At 40.8% G+C, this 16,199-nt stretch overlaps 1 protein-coding gene across 1 annotated transcript; it reads right to left on the bottom strand.

Moving 5' to 3' along the window:
- On the bottom strand, positions 10,353 to 16,199 carry LOC110430267 (mitogen-activated protein kinase 14-like). The gene is made up of 10 exons (XM_021447640.1): positions 15,699 to 16,199; positions 14,953 to 15,361; positions 13,547 to 13,674; positions 13,399 to 13,458; positions 12,719 to 12,868; positions 12,485 to 12,640; positions 12,162 to 12,373; positions 11,687 to 11,788; positions 11,446 to 11,594; positions 10,353 to 11,208 (listed from the first exon to the last, which is right to left on the bottom strand). The coding sequence occupies exons 1-10, from the start codon at positions 15,720 to 15,722 to the stop codon at positions 10,928 to 10,930; spliced, it is 1,671 nt and encodes a 556-aa protein (XP_021303315.1). The 5' UTR covers positions 15,723 to 16,199; the 3' UTR covers positions 10,353 to 10,927.

The following is a 16,199-nucleotide window of genomic DNA, read 5'->3' as shown; positions in this document are numbered from 1 at the left end:
GCCTCAACCTAAGCCACAAGTTGAGCAAGAAAAGAAGCCCCAAGTTCAAGTCAAGATCAACCATCATTGTGATGACTTGATTATGAAGAAGAAGAAGACAAGAAGGGTGGAAGAGCAAGGCATCCAATGAAAATCCAAGATGCCAAGATAATGAGCGAGAATGAAGACAAGAAGAAAGCTTTTGCTCACATCAAGTGCTTTGAATGCAAGAATGATGGACACTTTGCCTTGAAGTGTCCTATCAAGCTTGAGAAGAAGGCTCAAGCAACTTTCAAGAGGCAAGGCAATGAGAAGCAACACATGAGCAAGGAAGAAAAGGCTCAATCCAAAAGAAGTTGCTACTTATGCCGGGAAAGGGGACACATGGCTCATTCATGTCCCCTAGGTAATAATTCTAAGCCTATTTCAATTGATGATTTTACTATGCTTAGAAAGGATGGTAATGGTACCTCTATGGTTGTTATTGCAAAACATCCCGCTATTCATACTAAGGCATCGCCTAAGTATGTTGCTCCTAACTTGAGAGGACCCAAACTAGTTTGGGTACCATCAAAAAGTGGATGAATATGTGTAGGTACCATCGGCATTGGAGGCTTGATTCAATTGATCCTATAATTGTTCATTATATGATTGAGTTAAGAATTAAAGCCTAGTGCACATCCAAACCCAATGCCATGACAAGAAAATGAAGTCCAAATGTGCTACAACATACAAGTGTCACATTCAAGTTGTGGTGATTTATTGGATCATTTGATGGCTTGCAAATACATGAGTTGAAGCTTGAAAATTAGATGATCATGAGATAACCAAGGTATATATTTGTTGATCACATTTGTTTGGGTGCATATAAGTTGATTGAATTGGATATATATATGCAATGTTGCTTGCTATAAGGTGTTTGAATGGATAAATGCTTAGTAATCAAGTTTGGATTGATTTGAGTTGAATAAGTTCATAAGATGACACTTAGTAATTGGATTGAATGGATTTATGTCTTGTGAAAGTATTCAAACGAGTCTATTTCAAGATTGATTCAATTTGGAGAAGTATAGCTCAATTGCTTGAAATCTGTCCAATATTGAGAATCTGAGCTAGCTGAGATCAAGTCTGAGTTTGAGTGATCAAATCTATTTGGAATGGCTTGAAATTTGGTATGCATACTGTGAACTTATCATAGAAGATTCTGTAGAAATTTCATGAGAATTGGATAAGGGATACTTCGGTTTTGGAGTAGATCTTATCAGCTATAGTGCAGCAGTTTTCAGCATATAGCAGTGGTGGAAGAATTGAAATCTGGTAGCAATCTAGAAGTCAAAAGAAGATCAAATTTTTACAGCTTCTAGATGACTCAGTAAAGCACATCTCCACCAAATTTCTTAGTATTTGGATCTGTCCATTGTGAGATATGAGTTATTCTTTGAAAGGTACAGAATCTGCCAGAAAAAGTGACAATTATTGGATTGATCTAGAGTCACTTCAATTGAAAGGTCCTCAAGTTGGAAACATGTTCATAAGTGTTTGAGGCACCTAAATTTGGTTTTGAATTGATCAAGAAGTATGACAGGCAAAAAGTACAAGGCTATTTGATTGTGGAGTGTACTTGGTGTACACATTTAGCACTTAAATTGAAGATCAAGATCAAACTCAAGATGAATATGAAGTTTAAGTTCTAGTGACTATTGGAAATCATTTGGTAGAAAGAAAAGGACTTAAACAAGTAGAAAGAAAAGGACTTAAAAAATGATTCATGGTAACTCATCACATTAAGTCCGTCACTTGAATCAATCAATCAAAGCAATTCAAGTGAGTATCAAGAATTGTTCTTTGGAGAGAGGTCACTTCTCCCTATGTGAGGGGCGTGCCGCCCGAGGAGTGGGTAAACCAAGTGTGGTGCTTGGAAGGCTAACATGGAAGTGGTGATCCGAAGAACATTTGAGATGCTTAGTTGAAGCAATCAAAAGGATTGATCAAGAAAGCAAGCAACAACCCAAAAGAGAGCTAGTCATGCTATTTCAAGTGATATTCTTAGTAGTTCTCTCATGCAAGCAATGACAAGAAAATATGAAGCAAGCCAACCACAACAAGATAGTGCACTTGATCATATAAGTGGTTTTCATTTCATACGGGTGAAGATTTGATCTATCAATTAACATTTATAGTTAGTCTTCACCAAGCTTATAGTTGGACTTCACATTGCTATTTGGAGCTAAATTGGTATCTTATTGACTATCCTCTACTCCAAGATAGCAAAGGTATCATTGTAATGTGCATGATCATTTCATTCCTTACTAGTATGCGGTTAGTGCATATAGTACATGCTTAATAGGATCATGCACGACAAATGAAAAGTTTTCAATTCATAGCCTACCACTATTGCTTGAATGATTAGTTGATCTAGTGGTATGTATATGAGTTTGTTCATGAGCTAGTGAACCCAAGTACTTGATCTATTTTGGATTGTTAACAAGTAACAAGTACAACATTGGCAAGATAACCCTTAATGTGAGGTGTGAAAAAGCTTGTCATTGGTTCAAACCGGACTTAGATAACCCTAGGCAAATCAACATAGTTCAAGTCAACAATTAGAAGCTCATGATGATGAGAGTACAAGAACAAGACAACAATGAAAATGGATATCTAGACTCAAATGTTTCTTCAAGTGATATCCTACAATTGGTACTCATGATGATGATAGCAAATGTTCAAGATAGCAAACATGTGGTTCCATACTAGAAGACCTTAATTGGTAGAAGAATCTCATATGGTATCGGACAAGATATTTCATTTATACATATGGTATCTATCATACAAGAAGGTGGTTCCACAAGTGATCCTCAACTTTAAGTGATCATCAAGCAAAGAAAATTCCCTCACCAACAAGATTGACAAGTGAATGACCCATGCTATGACATAGGGGGAGGTGCCCCACCAAATGGTATCAAGGTAAAAGATCCTATGTGGTATCTCAAGAGCAATTCAAGAAATGTCATTCCAACACATATGGTGATGTCCATAAAAAATGCAAGATTCAAGCCTCAACCATCTATCCCAATGCAATCCTTTGTCACAATGAGATGCACACTTTTTCAATTGGTATGAAGTGATTTAATTGGTATCACATACCTTTTATGGAAATTGATGACAAAGGGGGAGAAGTTGGAACAAAGATATGATCATGGGATAAGTTGGACAACAAAAGATATGTTTCAAGGGGGAGAGATCAAACATGGACATGGACCAAGAGGGAGCAACACTAAAAAAAGATGGATCAAAATTCTTGAACATGAGAAGCACACAAGTAGGGGGAGCAAGCTCATGAACATTGATTGTTTGCATTTGATTTGTGCATATTCATGTGCTTGCTTGCATTGCATAAGTTTCAAAATACAATATGCATGCTTGTGTGGTGTATGCTAGTTATAGAACTTGATTGATGATATGATAACTAGCATGCATAGGTTGGTAGCTAGACTTGTGTTCTTCAAGTAAAAGACTAGACCCTTGCTCTTAATGTTGATCTCACGGGGTTTGTAGTATTTTTGTTGTCTAGCTACACATGGTGCTAAGGATGGTGTACATTGAATGCTTCAAATGATATCAAATTTGGTATCGAACTACAAAGGTTTACTCTATACACCTTAGCACTTAGTAGGGTTTTATGGTGCTTATCCAATTCTTCACCTAGAGCTTAAATGTTGGATAAGTAGCATAAAATCCAAAACAAGTTAGCAACTTACACTTGTGTGAAGTGCTAGCTTGAAAAAGCTTAATTTTCATATCTTTGTAGAGTTGTCATCAATTACCAAAAAGGGGGAGATTGAAAGGTCCTTGTTTGGTTTTGGTAATTGAGTGACAACTTAGGTGGACTAATAGTATTTATGTGAGATACACAGGAGATTAGTCCACAGGTGATGATGTGATGACGGAGGAGCTCATTGCATATGAGACATGACATGGAGTCATGTGACCAAGGTGGAGAAGATCAAGATGAGGCTTGGCTCGATGGACCGGTTGCAAGAGTGAAGGGCAAGTGAAAGGCTTTGAAGCGAGGGACCGCGTGTGACGGTGAAGCTTGAGAAAGACTTGGCGCCGGTGGACCGAGGCAACGGTGAAGAGCAAGTGAGGTCAAGATCAATGAACTAATACGGTCACGTGATGATATGAAGTGGGTCATATCATTTGGTGATTGGTTGGTGCATGTGTTGCATCAACATTGGAGGAGTTGGAATGGAAAGCGCAAGGCAAAGGTACAACCTAGGGCATTTACATTTCACCGGTCATAGGAGAGTAGAGAAGTGCTTGACCGGATTTAGGATAGATAACCGTACTATAAAGAGGGGAAATCTTTAATTGCAATGGTTATCTAGTGCCACTAAGTGTGAGTCTCATTTGCATATACCTAGCGCTTAGTGACGTGGTGAGATGCATGAGAAAGTCTATAAAAATGTTTGTGAAATGCTAACACACATGCACATGGTGGTGTACACTTGGTGGTGTTGGCACATTTGCAAAGGAGAAGGTGTTGGAGTTGATTTTGATCAACTTGGAGAAGAGAGAGAGGCTTTTCGACGTTCTCCGGACATTAGGATGACTTTTAGATTGAAATGCTGCTTTGATCCATTATGATTTGGATTGAGTATCCATATGGATTGTGTAGCCCTCTGAGTAAGCTTTCCAAAATGTCCAAGATCATCGAATTCGGAGTTCAGAGCTAGAAGTTAGCATCCTGACAAGTTTTGAGGCGGTGCTGAGAATGCAGGACCGGAAGTTCCGGTGGTACTTCTGGTGCCTGACCGGAAGTTCCGGTCAGCCTGACAGGAAGTTCCGGTTGGGCTGTGAGAGATGCACTCGCGTTTGAGAAAACACTTCCGGTGTTTGACCGGAAGTTCCAGTGGAACTTCCGGTGGGTCCGAGTCTCTCACAACGGTCAGATCTGCTAGGCCACAACGGTCAGATCTGCTTGGACCGAGGCTCCAACGGTCAGATCTGGTCAGACCGGAAGTTCCGGTCCCAGGCACCGGAACTTCTGGTGCTACACTATAAATACCATTGGGAACGCGAGCTGAGCAGATGAGGGAGCCAATTTATTCTTCCTACTCTTCTCTCTACCCATTTGGAGCGCAAGGAAGTTAGGGTTCCTCCTCTCCTCTTTCTCTCCCATGGATTTGAGCTAAGATTTCTTAGAGAGATTGAGAGCCCTTTGTGGGTGTGGATGAGAGGTTGAAGATCCACCCTTTCCCCCCTCCTCTCCCTCTCATGCTTGGTGCTATTTTGAGTGAGGGAGTGAGAGCCTAGTGTGTGCATTTGAGTTTTGCATTTGGTGGCACTAGGAAATCTTTATGGTTAGGGATTTCTTGTTACTCTTGGTGATTGCCATCACCTAGACGGTTTGGTGGATTGTGACTCCGTTTGAAGCACACAAGAAGATTGTGCGGTGCTCCGGAGGAGGATTTGTGAGGGGTACGGTGCTCACTCCGCGGGGATCGCGAAGAGCAACTCTAGTTGAGCGAGACGTGAAGAGTGACAAGTGGTCCGGCCGGGTCAAGTGCTAGAGCTTGTGGTAAGCACTCCACGTGGGACAGTGTGACTTGCGGGTCACCACTAGCAAGAGGACCGGCGGCAACCTTGGAGCTTGTCTCAACGGGGACGTAGCTTGGTGGCAACCAAGTGAACCTCGGGAGAAAATCATCGTGTCAACATTATTCTTCCCGTTGGTTTGCAAGTCCCTAACACAAGCTTGTTCTTACATTCATATACTTGTGCTTGTGTAGTTGCTCTTGTAATTAGTTAGCTTGTGTAGCTTACTAGTTACCTTCTTGCTTGTGTAGCTAAAAGTAGTTCCCTTGCGTGACTAATTTGGTTTGTGTAACCTTGTTAGTCACATTGCTTAGTTTGTGTAGCTAAGTAGTTTGCGCTCTCTAATTTGGCATTGGTTGCCTTGTTATTGAGCTTGCTAGTGAGCTTAGGCTTTGTGCGCTTTGCCTCACTAGTTTGTGTAGGAGCTCCCTCGGTTTGCAAAGTACTAGTTGCATAGGTTTGTGTGACCTTGCTCCTAGAATTGATTAGGTGAGCTCTTGCTAAGGTAGCACCTTGCTTGCTTGTTTATGATCTTTTCAAGGTGCTAGAGAACTTAGATAGAGGGGTGTAGTCTTGGCTAGACCGATAGTTTTAATTCCGCATTTGTTTTGGTTAGCCGGAGCGATAAGTTTTAGAAAGAACTATTCACCCCCCTCTAGTCCGCCATCTCGACCCTTCAGTGGGCTAGTTCGTGATAGTTACAGCTTCATTGATTCTTATATAGTCCCCCTCTCGTGTATTGGGCTGGCAGAGCAACATTATTATAGGGGAGTGATTGTTATGTTTTTCATTAACCTTGCTAATATCACTATGCATGGGCGTAGTCTTGTCTTGCAATGATTGCTAAGTATGCTTGCACTAACTATGATAATGCTAGACTATATAGTTGAGAATAACTTAGGAAATATTCTTGTAGTTCGTTCTAATTCCATGCTAATGACTTTCTAGAGTATCTAATTGAGGTGCTTATCATATTTATATGTGGCTAAGTTATGCTGATCAGATTAATTATCTTTGTCACTATTCATTACTTCATATATCTTTTATGTGACACTTATCCCTGTATGAAAGAGTTAGATAAATGTTCTCAATTATACTTGCAATGATAGATTCTCAATCTCATATTCTATTCTGTAATCAATAGTGATGATTGTTAATCCCTTCCTAGTGGTAAAAATATAAATAACGATACCTGGAATACTTCCCGGTTAAAATGCTACATCGGTATTAATCTGTGCGCTTGCAGATCTCATTCATTATTTATTTAGAAGAGCAATTGCATATTTCAATACCGCGTCTCTCATGTCATGCTGGGGATGACAACTTGGCTTAAGTGGTATGAGGGATAGGTTTGGCATTTTTGGTACCGTTACTAGATTTAGAGAACTTAGTCTACTTTTGGTAATGATGTTAAGAATACCCAACAATGAGCGAGAAGGCAGTAAACATTCCAATGGTTAATTGCATGAAAACAAAGGGAGATAGGTACAACACTTACAGTGTCATTGGGCAGGGCACCTTGCTGGGTGTCCCAGTACTCAAGATGAGCGACAATGACCCTAGTGATGGGGTCTCGACCTAGGCCAGTGGCGCTTTGGTCATCTTTCCATTTGAAATATGCTGCCTTGAGTGAATTATGTTTGTTGTTGCATTGTTTGCGATCGTACTGTGAAGTTCAACTTTTCCTTATCTTGAAGGCACATTTCTAGCAACATCTTGGTTTTGTTGTTGTCCCAGTGAGCGCGTAGGCGTGACATCTATTGGCAGGTGCAGCGGCTAATGTTGTTGTGTCTACCATAGTTACGATGGCATAGAAACTAAAGTGAACATAGGGAGATTTCAAATGTGATCAGCGTAAGGAACTTGCCTTGATACTCTCCTTCTCGAGTCTGGCTTGTTTCTTCAATGAAACAACTTCCAACAATGAGCAGGAAGCTATTGATGAAGGTGCCAGTATAGAGAAATCGAATGAACCCTACGAATCGAGTAGGCACGAGGACCTGAAAAATAACATGGAAGTATAATAGTTGGTAACATTGTAGTTTGCACACACGGAATAGACAACATTGAACTGCTTGACAAAGCATGCCTACTTATGCTTGTCTTCTAAATAGGGACACTGAACCTCCTAGATCTGTATTGGTTGGGGACTCGTGTGGATGAAAGATAACCGCAAGCACTGAACCTACAAGGCTACAATCGTGAAAAGTAAGGGATAAGGCAAGAACCCGAGCTGGTGGTGGATGTGTTGGATCCGGCGGCACACGGGCAGATACCCTAAAGCATCGAAAGAACAACGCGACGGAGATGAGAGGAGCAGTTGAAGACGTACTGAAGAATGGAGATGAAGAAGGACGCTGGCGGTGAAACGACGAAGGGCACGACACGACGGATCTGGGAGCCCATGCCCGCAATGACTCTGGGAGCCCGCGCCTGTAGCGGACCCGGCCGGATGCGTCGGGTGGATGACGGCTACCGTCGGCAGCAGGCTAGATTCGGAGGGGAGAACGACAGAGGGACTCGGCCGTGGAAGGAAGACGAGTGCCGGAGAAGCACTGGCAGCGGCGGCGGCGCCGGGCATAGGAGTGGAGTGAGGAGCACTGTAACCCTAGCGCGCGAGCGAATGGGAGAGGAGGAGCGTGGACAGCATGAGCTGATCCTTTTACTCCAGCGATAGCTAAAGCGGGCCAGTTGAACAAGTGGGCTTAAAACATTTTCAGCTCCAGCCCGAAACAGCTGGATTTCAGCCAGCCGAACGGCACCCTTAACTAGTAGCATTGGAGCAACTCTTTAATGGTAGCAGCAACAAGGTGTGGTATTTTTCTTGCATATCCTCAGTTTATTGCTCGATGTAGCAACCTCTTTTATAGTTGCTGCTTGCTTGATCTGGCAAACAGGACCCTCTGGTGAATTTGTCATAATGGCCCCTCACATATAAAAATCTTATAATATATAGGTACTAATTTTACTTACAAAGCAAATATGAATCCAACAATATATTCCCTTCGTAACTATCTATAACTCTTATAAAGCTAAACCCCACTAGATGAATTCTCTCTTCATACAAGGTGTCCACGTCATTCTCCACTAAGTAACCCACTAAATATTCTATCTCTTCATGCAATGTGTCCACATCATTCCCCGCTAAGTCCATGTCATCCCATATTAATTACAAAAAATGACCATGTCATCTATATCATGTGAAATACTTTAAATCTTTAATCTATTAACATACAAGTCATGTACTACACTATTTATTTCATCACCAATTAATTCCTCTATAATGTAACCAAATATTAGTTTTTGTTCTATTATCTTTTACTAGATCTAATACAATAAAATACATGTAGGTCAAATTCATATGTATACATACATAATAGACTGAATACCATATAGTAATGCTATGTATATAATGATTTATTTTTTAAAAACAAATCCCGCAACAACGCGCGGGGAATTCACTTAGTATATAATTAAAGAAAGTCGTTTTGGACAAAGTTTGAATCAAATATTAGGAATATAAATACTAATAAGTTTAAGTTGTTGAGTTTGAAAATATAAAAAACATATGAATAAATATATTCCCTCCATGGTCGCCGCTGTTGTGCGCTGTTCCCCGACGTCCAACTCTCCCCAACAGTGCGGCTCAGTTCCGCATGTGTGCGTCGGCGCGTCACGAACTCGCTAGTCACGATTAAAGTGTCGTGTGGCTCCTCGCCTCCTTCTCTACCTAAAGACCCGGAGGAAAAGAAAACTAGGGAAAAAAAAGACCGATGTTGTCTTCTTAAACCGGTTGATCAATTATGTGTCTCTCTTTTCATTAGTTTACTGAGGTTTAATGGACTATAGACCTAGAATTTGTATACCTGAGTTTGGGCCCCTCTTCTGCCTGGGCCATCAGGCGTTGCACCTGATGGCCTACCCCTAGGGCCAGCACTGTAAACAGCACGACCTCCCTTGTTTCCTAAAATTCATGGTTCTTTAGAAAAACATCAAGGGGGTGTTTAGTTCTCCTTTTATCCAAAAAAATCTAGGTTTTGGTCGATCATTTTGCATAATAGAACTAAACACCATACAAAGTTTTTGACAAAATGATTGTCATTCTCCATTTTGGATTTTGACCTCAAAAGGTAAGAAAACCCAAAAGAGCCACAAAAGGCCATAATGAGGGCAAAAATTTCTACATTTTGGATGGACATAAACACAAAACAAATTAGCATTTTAAATTTCATCATTCCAAAGTAGTTGGCATTTTGTATGCATTCCACAGGGAACCTCAAAAACAGCAACACATACATTCCAGCTGTCATATCCTCTACATAATAACCACACAAGTGATCCATGTCATGAGTTGTACCACCGTGATCGAAGAGCTAAGTATTTCTTCAAGACAGTGAATGGAACATCTTCAGATCGCCTGAATTGTATAGTATATCAGGCTGCTTACTTTCTCCTTAACCATCACCACCATACCTCCATCCTGGAGTTTCCTCAAATGCTAGTCTAATGGCATGAATGCCAAGCACCAATCCATGATGAGATTTCATTGAGCACCTGCTAAGCATCACCAGCACCTTGCCTTACATCAAAATATAAAAGGGTCATTCAATACACCCTAGAACCCCAAAAGGTATAGATAGTCCTTGTTCCAATAGATAGTCGCATGGTGATAAATTTTACTCCTTTTCCCTATCGTGCTGTAACAAACCATGTCAGGAATACAAAGAAAGGTTCTAACTAGACATCCTCCATCACATGCATGTAATAATATACACTTCCACATAATAGTTTCTTCGCAACATGTTATAAATGTAAACATGGTATTGAATAGTACAGTTGATTAAATTACATAATACAGTAGTAGCATGCTCAGAAGTTAGGAGCTCAGAAACGTGCAGATTACAGCAATTACTTCATATTCAGACCTAGCAGCTCCTAACTCCCAAAACATTCCGCGCCTGACTGTAGATGATTAACAGGAAATACTAGCTATTTAGTTACTCTTCAGGGCTACCAGATTGAAGAACAAGTCCATGACAACGTCAGGCAAGAACTCTGCACTGAGATCCCACTGCTGCCAGTGAGTTCCCACTATACTTCAGTCTGGCAAATCCTCTCCACCAGGCACGTATCTTTTTGTGATTGAATAGCAACAAGGAGTAGAAATCAGCAATAAAGAGTACAGTTCTACAGTCTTTGGGTATTCAGGTATCCTGACAAAGAATATAAATCTGTACAGAACTACATTTCTGAATTTTGTCAGAATAATGTAGCGCTTAGCATAAGTAGTCGATACTGATAACATGTTAAGAAATGGATTGAAATGGTTTGCTGGTGCACTGCAGAAATTCTACCAGTGGCCACCACGACCATCAACCGTAGCTGGTAATTTGTTCGCTGCATATGGCTTTGGCTGCCCAGCTTGGTTCACATCCATCCTTTCAGCATCACCTGTCTCACTCTTGCAGGTCTGACTTCTTCTCGGGTATGAGCTTCCAGAAGGGATATTGTTTGGGGCAACTGCTGGGTGCCTAGCAATTCTTCGTTGCTCATATTGCTCGGCAGCAGATGCTGGATAGGGGTTGTACTGCATCACCGAACCAACCGCTTTACCAGGCCTTGCAACAACACCTGTCAGATGAAGTGATGCGTAAAATAATCTAGGATTAGCAGTTAAAATTATGCAGAACTAATAATGATGATTCAAATATCTATTGTATATGCTAGATATCAGTTCTCCAAAATAACAGAACATTAGCGAATAGATAAGTAATCCAAAAACTTGTTGCTTGGCTGAAACTCAAATATACAGTAACAACACATCAGTTTATATAGTACAATGACCTTTTAGGGGTTGCAGATGTTTACCTTGAGGAACATGGGGTGGAAATTTACTTGCAACATAAGCAGAATGTTGATGTGGCTTTTGTGTATTTTCTCTGATTATACACTTGGAAAGATCCTCGGTGATGTTGGCTGTGGTTTGTGATCGGTTGTCCGAATAGACAACAGAAGGCCTGTCATAATATACACAAGTAGATAATCAGTTACCAGACAATCATGCCTAAGATTGTTATCACTTAATTCAAGGCAGAGAGCGATATCTCACCGTGGCAATGAATTATGTTGCCTCTCAGGTGGAGTTCCTGTAGATCCCTTGGCATAATGTTCTTCAAGGTACGCAAACTGCTTTTTAAAATGGTCTACTGCACTGAAAAATGATAGAGCAACTCATTTCAGTTCTACAAAAATGAGTCTCAAATTTATTTGGTGCCTAACTGGCTACACTAATCAGCATTAATCTTGTACCACAAAACAAGTAATCACTACTAAATACCAATCAAGCAAAACTATAGATCTCATGCTTTATGTACCACTTATTGGCAATCACTGAATCACATAGCAGTGAAAATGATTATTTGATTCATAATTCTGCACACGTAATAGAGCAAGAATGACGAACATGCAAACATATAAAGTAGCCAGGTTACTACTATAGCAGCACAAAATTGTCACAAGAACTAAATTATGCACTTTAGTCAAAAGATGTTAAAGAATGAAAGTGGCATTGGCTATGTGCACACCTTGGGTACATGAAACCACTTGACTCAGTTCCCTCAAGAAACTCCCTCAGCATCTTTGGATGATACTCAAGAATTTCCCTATATATGAGTTCCCTTATGTCTTCCTTTGTAACTCTCCGCCTCTCGAATTCAAATTCAAGCTTTGTGACAGCCTGTGCAGAAGGCTCTCTATCTACATTGGCTATGTTCTTGAAATAAGGATCAGCAAGAGCCTGGCAAAGTGTATGAGACATTAGCTGATGGTGCAGACACTTCGGGTTACTAGCATGCGAAGTTGAACGCTCTATAATACAGTAGTAAAAAAAGGGTGTCAATAAAATCACCTCTTCAGCACTTGGCCTGTCTTTTGGCTCAAAAGCTAGCATTCGCTCTAACAAACTTAGTGCAAGTGGATCTGCATTTGGGAACTTTTGTGTAAACGGAATCGGCTTTTTCCGCCTCATACTGCTCAAGTAGCGCCTGGCCTTTTCATTACGAATCTACAGGGCAATTATATAGAAGTATTAGACCAATTTTGTTGCAGTGTAATAAACATATTGATGCTAAACTGTACCTACCCTCGATATTGCTTCTGGAGAAGGTGTTCCCAGGAGATCTGTAATTATATCAAGTTGATGTACCACATTTTTCCCCGGGAAAAGAGGTTTTCCAGTTAACAATTCTGCAAATATACAACCAATACTCCATATATCTATCGCCGGTGTATACTGCAAAAAAAAAACACAAAATGTTCAACAGTGCTGCAGACATTTCACAAACTATACAGGGCCATAGAACAAGTGTCAGAGAGAAATATGCAACAATCCTTCCTATGAACAAAGAACATGCTATAGTGTCAGATCTAAAACCACATGATATTACATCAAGCAATTAAAGCAGACGCTTATGAAAGTCATGTATGTGAGATGCTCTGCATATCAACTCAGCATAAACCATAAGAGTGAACTCAATAAATATGGACTCTGCAGGAACTTGTCTTCAGTTGTCGCCTTGTCGGTCTAGTACCCGTTGACCCCAAACCAACTTAATCTTTGGATGACAATATATTATGCTCAAAACAGAGGAAATGCTAAGATGTTTGATTTCCTGGTCAGAATAGCAACATTCTTGGAAAGTACTAAATACTAACCACATTAAATTAGATTATTGCAGCAACAAAGATGAAAAGAGATCATGACTATTATTGCCAGTGTCATGATTGACATCAAATCAAACATAAGTTTAGAAGACCACTAACCTTGGAGAAGAAAGATCCGCACAGCTCTGGTGCTCGGTACCACCTTGTTGCAACATAATCCTAAAAAGAGAGTAAGAAATTAGGCACCACTACAAGGCTAGAGTAGCTAAAAGAACTGAACAGCATAGTGTTCGAAAAGATGGCATACCGTCCAAAAGATGGCAGTTGGAGTATCATTGAAAGCTACTCTTGCTAGGCCAAAGTCGCATATTTTAAGCTTACAATCAGCATTTGCCAGAATATTTTTTGGTTTGAGATCTCGATGAAATACATTTGCTGCAATAAGCTATTGAAAGATGCATCAGTCATATCAGGCATGTTAGTGCCACTAAAAGGACTCAGTGGAAATCAAACAGATGAGTCCCTAATGATGACCAACTATGAATCTTTAATGAGTATTACAATTTCTCCTGTGTATTACTGCTCACTCCTTACTTCCATATTTGTATTTTCAACATATATAACAGACATTGCTACTATCTTGCTCAAATAGACTTGTCCATTTCTAGTTATTTCATACAAACTAAATTGGGATGTGACTATACAGCTATATCACATATATGACATTCATATTATAACTGAAAAGAGTGCTCATATTTATTACGTATTTTATATAAAAAAACTATTAGCATTAAAGAAAAGGAGTTGTAAGAAATAATTTTGATCATAAACATTTATATATGAGCATCGTAAAAAGCAAAACTATCACTTTACGCATACAGCCAATTCACAAAAATACTATGGCTATCAAGACCGATGGATCTTATATAATATATCTATGACTTAGGCACTATTCATGTATAATTTAGTATCTCGTAAAAACAAGCCAAATAATGTATCAATGTCATATCTGAATTGAGAATATATCTACTAGGCTGACATAGTGAAGCAGCAACCTTGTTTGGCTATCAAGACCGATGAATCTTATATAATATATCTATGACTTGGGCACTATTCATGTATAATTTAGTATCTCAGAAAGACAAGCCAAATAATGTATCAATGTCATATCTGAATTGAGAATATAGCTACTACGCTGACATAGTGAAGCAGCAACCTTTGTTTCATACAACTTATAGTGAACCTTGATTTGCACCAAAACAAGTGCAAAGTACCACTCTATTTGGTTAAGCTTTCAGAAAATCAAGAACAAAGAACTTTGGAAGGGATATATTTGACTACTGCAAAGAAAGGTCTTCCTTCAAGAAAGTAGACATTAGACACCAAAGTGAACAATTTTGATGTATATGAAAGTAACCTACAATCTCATATAGTCCTCTTAAATGCTTGGAGAGTATAGTTTCTGAATATATTGTTGGTTTTCAACTTTTTTCCCCAAAAAATGTCAACAGTGGCTTAACGGCTACTATCACATAGTTTGGATTGCTGTCAAGTTACATTTATACCACTCCAATAGTCCAATGGCCATGCACAGTGGCAAGTTAATCACACCTGCCTTTTCTGTAAATGTAGAATTCCACACCACATGCTACAGCCTACTAGAATATACAGAAAGAACCATAACAATAATTCATGTGAAAGCAAATCAATTACCTGTATGTATGTATTTCAATCCTCGAAGCAGCTGATACAAGAAAAACTGATAATGCTCCGGGGTCAAGTCATCGTTAGCCTTTATAACTTGGTGCAAATCAGACTCCATGAGTTCAAAAACAACATATATATCCCTGAACTCCCTCCTCGACGGAGGGAGCAGGATATGCTTTATCTCCACAATATCCGGATGCCGCAGGAGCCTAAGCAGCTTGATCTCCCGAAGTATCCGCGTCGCATCAGACACGTGCTCGAAGATGTCGTTTATCTTCTTTATAGCCACCTTTTCGCCAGTATGAGTGTCCATGGCAGAGCAAACCACGCCGTAGCTGCCTTTGCCTATGACCTCCTCTATCTTGTACCTGCTTCCCTCGCCATACTCCGTGAAAAAATCCATCTCTGAAGGTGCCTGCATCGCCAGAAACAGTAAATGACTCAGGCCGCCGGACAATGTATGGCAACTGGCTGAGGCTAAAAAACACCAACTTCATGGAAGTAATCTAGGTATCCACAGATCAGAAAAGAAAATGGCCACATCAGACACCAGAGCTCATGGAGATTTGTAAACTGCAAGACCGTTGAGACCAATAAGGCAACGGAAAATCACAGCAAGGACAAAACTGGCAACAAATCAAAACCAAATACACGACAGTAAAAGTCAACAGAGAGTCGTGAACGCCCAGATTTGGAGCCGAGAAAGCAAGGAGGACAACCACCACGAGATGAGACAGGAGAGGAGGGCCGACCTTCTTCTTCTGGTCGTGCTGCATCCTCCCAGAAATCTCCAGGAACCACCACCCAAGCGAGGATCTTTGAGCAAACGGGGCACGAAACGTCGGATCTTGCGAGCCAGATCCAGCAGGAAGAAGGGAAGCGAGGCTGAGGAAGACGGGGGAAGCTCACTGCTGCCCAGCCCACACGCGCGCGCGCAAGAAAGGCGAGGCGAGCGCGGCGACAGCGCAGATCTCCCTGTCCCGGAGCTCTCGGGCTGAAAGAAAGGAGAGCCGACAAGGGGGGAAGGGGGCGGATCAGTGGATCACCCAACCAGCGCGCACAGCTGTGATCTAAGCAGAGCTCGAGGCCACCCACATGGAGTGGGGGGGAAAGAGAGAGAGAGAGAGAGAGAAACGAGGGTGGTGTTAGCTGAGGCGTCAAGTGAGGGAGACCACCGCCAGGCGGCAGCAGCAGCAGCAGCAGCACCAGTGGCCCCTGGCTTCCCAAGTTATACCCAGCTGCCACGAGCTGGT

This window comes from Sorghum bicolor, chromosome 9 (genome assembly GCF_000003195.3).
Source record: "Sorghum bicolor cultivar BTx623 chromosome 9, Sorghum_bicolor_NCBIv3, whole genome shotgun sequence".
Classification (NCBI taxonomy): Eukaryota; Viridiplantae; Streptophyta; class Magnoliopsida; order Poales; family Poaceae; genus Sorghum; species Sorghum bicolor.
Note: the sequence above shows the minus strand (reverse complement) of the source record. Positions and strands in the feature narration are given on the sequence as shown.